Source organism: Apium graveolens, chromosome 3 (genome assembly GCF_009905375.1).
Source record: "Apium graveolens cultivar Ventura chromosome 3, ASM990537v1, whole genome shotgun sequence".
Lineage (NCBI taxonomy): Eukaryota > Viridiplantae > Streptophyta > Magnoliopsida > Apiales > Apiaceae > Apium > Apium graveolens.
In genome coordinates, this window is record NC_133649.1 from 37,199,187 (window position 1) to 37,205,360 (window position 6,174).

A 6,174-nucleotide genomic window follows, 5' to 3' on the forward strand; every position below is an offset into this window, starting at 1 on the left:
TTTAATAAAGTCTTAGTAAGTAATTCCCTTCTATTAAAATAAAATATAATATTCGATAAATTATGTATCAGATTTTGTTTTTGTCAGAACGTTACCGAAATCTCAATTTCAACCTATTCATTAAAAAAAAATCATAAATTGGTCCGGGCACCGTTATCAAAAAACTTTTTTGTTTTTTTTTGACGAATTATATAGTAAAAAATCTAATGACAGAAGCTTCCGGCTTCCCAAAAGAAAGAGAGAACTACAAAAAATAAATAATATTAACTAAAATGAAACAAAAAAGGGGAAATGAAGAAATAACCGAAAGTGGAATTGATGTAGAAAGTGTTGAGGAGGTTGAGAAAGAAAAAGAAAATAGCAAGACCCTCTTCTTCAAATCCCCTGAATTCAATTCAAATCATTATCCCCCTAAATTTAATCCTTTCTTACATATACATATACTGCTTTTATTATACCCCAAAACCCACCTTTTTTTCTCTTTTAATTTCTCTCCATTATTGCTCGATCTAGATTGGTTTTTTGCTGTTTTTCCTTTCTGGGTTCTCTAATTCAGGTATTTTTCTACATACCCTTTGTTTATTTTTGTCTATAATATCTTGAATTTGATTATGTAGCTATTGTAATTATTAAGTGTTTCTTGAAATGTGTTAGTTTCTTCGTTGGTAGATTAATGTTGTGTTTTGGATATATTTGAATCTTGCAAGTGTTTGAATGTTGTCAAGATTCTGTCTTTTTTTAAATTCTTTGTGTGGATAATGTGCTTGCTTGTAGTGGGATTATTTTGTTTTTACCCGAATCTTTGGCTTTTAATTCTGCCTTTTTTTGGATATTTTAGTGGTAAATTTGGAAGCTTTGTGCATTGGTATTTGTTTTGAGAAGCCTGGTTTTTGTTGATTTTTAGGATTTGAATGATATCAACTAATTGCTTCTGCATTGTTCTTACATTTGTGTGTGTAGATTGATTGGTTGTTGAATAGGTGGTTTGGATGTGATTCGGCTGATAAGGGACTTATAGAAGGCGGATACCGACAAGAATGTTCTTTTTGTAAGTTGTACTTGGTGTCGGCTAGCTAGAAATGAGCCGGTCTCCGTCATTAGGTTTGAAGTCTGAACCAAACTTGAGTGTTGACCCAAAATCTTTTCATCAATGGGTTGTTGCCTTTTGTATCATTAGGTTTGACCTTGAACAGGGTCAGATAATTGAAGATTGCTATCCACCTGGTTGTCTTAGTCAAGAAGAGGAACTTGAAGTGGCCTTTAGTTCATTTCCGGATTCTGTTTCCCAACACCATAATCGGTCGAGCATTCATGATTCCATTTTTTTCTTTCGAATCAAGAGGAGAAACCCCAAGTTGGTGCTTGAGACCTCCTCGAAGGTTGGGGTTAAAAGTACTAGGTATTTGTATGGTTTTGTATTTAATAGGCAGAGACATGATGAAAGGCTAAAGCGAGGCGGTGAACAGAAGTCAGTAGTTATTTTGTCTCATAGTCCGTATTCTAGTGTTTTCAGGCCTTTGTTACAAATCATGGGTCCTTTGTTTTTTGACATTGGTAGGAAAGCCCTCGATAATGTTGCTGCTTATGTATCAAAGTGGCCTCCTCCTCTACCTGGTCAACTGATGGATCTTCCTATTGGAAACGCCACACTTAAAGTAAACTTGCCACCTGCTCATAGCTTGCCTTTGGATGGTGAGGTGTCATTTGAAGAGTCAGCCTCTTCACTAGCCCCGCTTCTTCCTACTAATCAGTCAGTTCCACAGGGTCTTTTTCACGACTCTGATCTTTTTGGTACATTCAAGGGCCTCCTATTGCAGCTTTGGGTACTATGGGAATTGCTACTTATTGGCGAGCCTATTCTTATAATTGCGCCAACACCTCCTCAGTGCTGTGAGGCAGTTGCTAGTCTGGTTAGTTTAGTAGCCCCACTCCTTCTCAGTGTTGATTTTAGGCCTTACTTCACCATTCATGACCCTGCGTTTGCCCATTTAAACTCACTACAAGAAGGGGATGTTTTTCCTCCAATGATTCTGGGTGTCACAAACCTTTTCTTCCTAAAATCTCTGCGTAGTATTCCTCACACTATTTCCGTTGGATGTCCTGCTCCTAATTCAAATCGCCCTAGTCTAGCTCCAAGGGCCAAAATCGGCAGCGTGCCTGCTAGACTTGATGCCTTTGGTCTTCCACAATCCCTAAAGAAGTTTTCTCCTTTAACTTTGTTAAACAATGTTAAGTTGAGGAGAGATGGTCCACTTTGTCTCATGACAGAACACAAAGAAGCATTCTGGACAACTTACACAGCAATCACAAAGCCAGATACTTCTATCTTGAACAGACTTGTTGATGCCGGGATGTCACCACGAGTAGAGGAGTCAATGTCCGTCGTTAACAATGAGATACTACGTCGACATTTTCTGGAGCTTACTACCAATTTTCTGGCCCCCTTTGGCCGATATTTCAGAGCTTTTGCACCTTCTGAAGGATTATCTCCATTTGTTGACCCCCCTCCTCTCCCTCAGTTCAATGATGACGAGTTCCTTGGAAGTTTATCAGCAAGAGGTCCTGGAAAGTTTTTGTCAAAGAGAATGAGATCAAATTGGCTTGAGCTATACAAGTATACAATTTTTCTTCCAAAATGAAATCTGTTGATTATTCTGTTCTAAATATAGCATCTGTCTCACTGTTGCAGAATTTGTAGTTTAATGTTCTTCCAAATATTTCTAGACTCGATTTTTTTTCAAATGTTATTCCTTTAGTTAATGCACAACGCTCTAGTATGTTTAGAAGAGCACTTATATTTATGTAAAACTGCAGGCGATTTATGAGTGGTCACAACTTTAAGCCATGGTTTCAAAGGAAACGTACTGTGTCAGAACAGGAACAGCATAAATTATGGAGACAAGCAAGGATAAAAGCTGACATCTACCAGTACATAAATAAAATGTCTGAATTGGAAGTTGTTGATTCCTTTAATGCTATAGAGAGGCATCTTATCGGAGAAGAACAGGCAAGTGTATTTTCAAAGCATAGAAATAGAGCGTCTTTCTTGCAGCCTCATGATTCAAACAATATTTTGTGCAAGTCTTTCTAGAAATAAATTTCGATGACAAAGGTGCCTTTTACGCTTTTGAATAATATTAAACATGCAACACAAATTTAAAAACCGAGTATGATTGGCTGCATTTGGCGTGAAAACCCAAAAAATATCGTAGATGCGTCATTTTCTGTTTATTTTAAACAGTGTGCAAGTCAGCTAAATCATGATAGTTGTAAGGGAGTGACTATAAATGAAGAAGGATTTTGTAATATCGGATATTGGATAGAGGATAGAAGCTTGATTAGAGATGGGGAAAACTACATAAAGACAATACAAGAAAAAAATTTGTTTTTTCTTAAATGTGTTGTTGTGGTTGGAGATGGCTTTTGTGTGGTTTGTTGCTTAGTGTGGGAGGTGGTCCTTGGGAAATGTTGAAAACCACATGCACAATATTCCCCAATATTAAATTCTGACTAGACGTAACATGAGAAAATTGATTACATGTACTGTAAAAAGCTGAGCGAATATGGCACTCAGAAGGCAAATTAAATATAGATAATTTGAAATGTATATTACTGTCTAATTGGTAATGATGTAATTTTGTATATGTACACAAAAGTTACAAGATTAGAAATTTTTATTAGGTTGCTCTAGCTTCCGACCTGTATCAGAGCACCCAAATTAGAAATATTAGTATGTTTATATATTTTCAATTATCTGTGAGATCTGGACCTGGCATGAAATAGTTTCTGTCGGTACAAAGTTGGTATAATTGATAATTTAATGTCTTTACCTATATATGTAAAGCGTTTGTGAATCAGTGTTGATACCTGTGTGTTTGTCTTATCCTAAAGATTTTTCTAGTTGGTTCAAGGACCAAATAATTTGTACTCATAAAGTAATAACAAAGACATACCATTTACTTGATTACCTTTATGAAAGAGTCATTACTTATGTGTTCCACATGCGTATCTTCTATCTGCCTCATTCATTTAGTTAATGGCAATGATGATAACTTGTAATTGCTGTCTTAATTTGTGAAGTTGTAGTGACGTAATTACCACTTTAAGTTCCTTGCCAATTTTAAGGACATTCAATTTGGAAGCCCTAGTATTAATATGGTTCTTGCATAATATTTATTGTAACTGCAACTGCTCTTTGGTTATATTTAGACTTAATAAGTCAACTGTGCTATTCTTCTACGGACTAGGGCATGGAAGACAATTTTATGATATTGATGGTACGTGCCGGCAGTGTTTGTTTATGCGTGTATTGATATCTTATTTGTTACGCGGTGGTGCATTGCTAGGGGTTAGAAGGTGTTTGAAGAGAATGGTGAATTAAGAATAGCTTATACAAAAACCATGGTAGTAGATTAGATATCTACATGTGTGTTTCAGCTAGGGGTTAGAAGGTGTTTGAAGAGAATGGTGAATTAAGAATAGCTTATACAAAAACCATGGTAGTAGATTAGATATCTACATGTGTGTTTCAGCTAGGGGTTAGAAGGTGTTTGAAGAGAATGGTGAATTAAGAATAGCTTATACAAAAACCATGGTAGTAGATTAGATATCTACATGTGTGTTTCAGCTAGTTCTGGTGCAGTGCCATTATAACATGTCTTGTACGCTTATTTGTTGCAGCATATAGCTGAAGTATGTGAACTTGCATATTGTTCTAGCAGTATCGCTCCCCTCCCCTTTTGCTGAGGTGGCGGGTCAGGTCTTGCCAAAGGCATAGTGGGTGTGTTAGTGTGTTTAATTACAATAAAAAAAGAAGCTGGATCTAGTAGTTGCATTAAAATATTTTGCGGGTTATAGACTGACTTCGTAGTTTATGATGTTGTGTAAATGAAATGAGAAATTTGTTTACTGAGATCAAACATTAAAAATAGTTGATTTTATGTTTTTTTTATCTTTATTATTTAAATTCGAATAATCTTCTCTAGGAACAGTCTGGGAATGCTGATGAGGACTCCTTGGCAACTTGCCAGAAGCTGAGGGGAGATTTGAAGGCAGTATTCAATGTTCTTCCAAGAGATATGCATCAACTTCTGCTTATGAACCCTGAAAGGGCAGCCCTACTGCAAGATAGACTTGAAGAAGGATTTCAGGAACATCCTGTTGCACAACAAGATGAGCACAAATCTTCCACCCCATCAAGATGACGTTGAAATTGTGGCAACCAGTCAGGCTGTGTTTGTGTAAAGCAAATTTCTGTTGCTGCTTGAAAAGTACTTGTCAAGTCCATGTTTGTATCATTTCTCAGCCTTATTCTATCTTCCTTTGAAAGGGCTAATCTCTTTCCATCCATACCTGCCCTTGGTCAGTAACTCTCTCATCAATGATCTTTCCCAGTCCAGATGTTGAACAACTCATGTGGATATGATGATATACTTTCTTTTTGCAGAGAATGGAAAGCAAAAAAAGGACATGCAGCATCAATAGAGTTGCACCAGAAACACATTTTCCGAAAAGTCTATCTCCAGTTGTATCAAATTCCTTTGAGAATTGTTTGTAGTCATCATGGCAATGTTTGACCATGGGTGTTGTATTCTAATTTTCCTCAGCATTTTAATAGCATGTAGAAGAAACTTGTAGGTTTTAAGTTTCATCGTTTGCATAGGGAACACCCAAGGGGAGCGTGTGAGTGTAATCTTAGACTGCACTCAAAAGACTTGCATATTTACCCCATTTGAAGAGATCAAGAAATACGTCTAGAAAATCTCACTCGCTGTGAAGATCATTTTGCAAGAGAATGAATGTGTAAAGAAAAAACTTGCAGATTTTGAAAGTTACCATTTTTATTGCATTTCCACATGATACACAGCTAGATTCAATTATTTCGCAGCATTTTTTTTAATTCTAAGATTAGGACAATATTAAAATTTCTTAAGTATGCCTTCATAAGTGCTTTTATAAATTATAATCTTGAAACATTCGATTTCAATTTTCATAAATATTTAATTATATTAAGTATTCATTTGAAATTCCGATTTTGTCTGAACAATATGTCTGTACAAGGTGTTCTTTGTTAAGTCTGTATATTATTTTTTGAAACGTTGGTTATCTGAATGATCGAAGAATCCATCGAATAACCTGGATCATGAACGAATGGTGATATTTGGTAAGACAAAT

General features: G+C 36.0%; 1 protein-coding gene across 2 annotated transcripts; it reads left to right on the forward strand.

Moving 5' to 3' along the window:
* Positions 1 to 273: 273 nt before the first annotated feature.
* On the forward strand, positions 274 to 5,851 carry LOC141712142 (uncharacterized). 2 transcript variants are annotated; one of them, XM_074514958.1, is made up of 5 exons: positions 274 to 556; positions 961 to 2,614; positions 2,815 to 3,007; positions 4,986 to 5,361; positions 5,447 to 5,851. In XM_074514958.1, exons 2-4 carry the CDS (start codon positions 1,080 to 1,082, stop codon positions 5,202 to 5,204), a joined length of 1,947 nt encoding a protein of 648 aa, XP_074371059.1. In that variant the 5' UTR covers positions 274 to 556; positions 961 to 1,079; the 3' UTR covers positions 5,205 to 5,361; positions 5,447 to 5,851. The 2 variants fall into 2 exon arrangements, with proteins under 2 accessions (XP_074371059.1, XP_074371060.1); XM_074514959.1 differs by having other exon boundaries at positions 275 to 556; positions 4,992 to 5,361.
* The last annotated feature ends 323 nt before the right edge of the window (positions 5,852 to 6,174 follow it).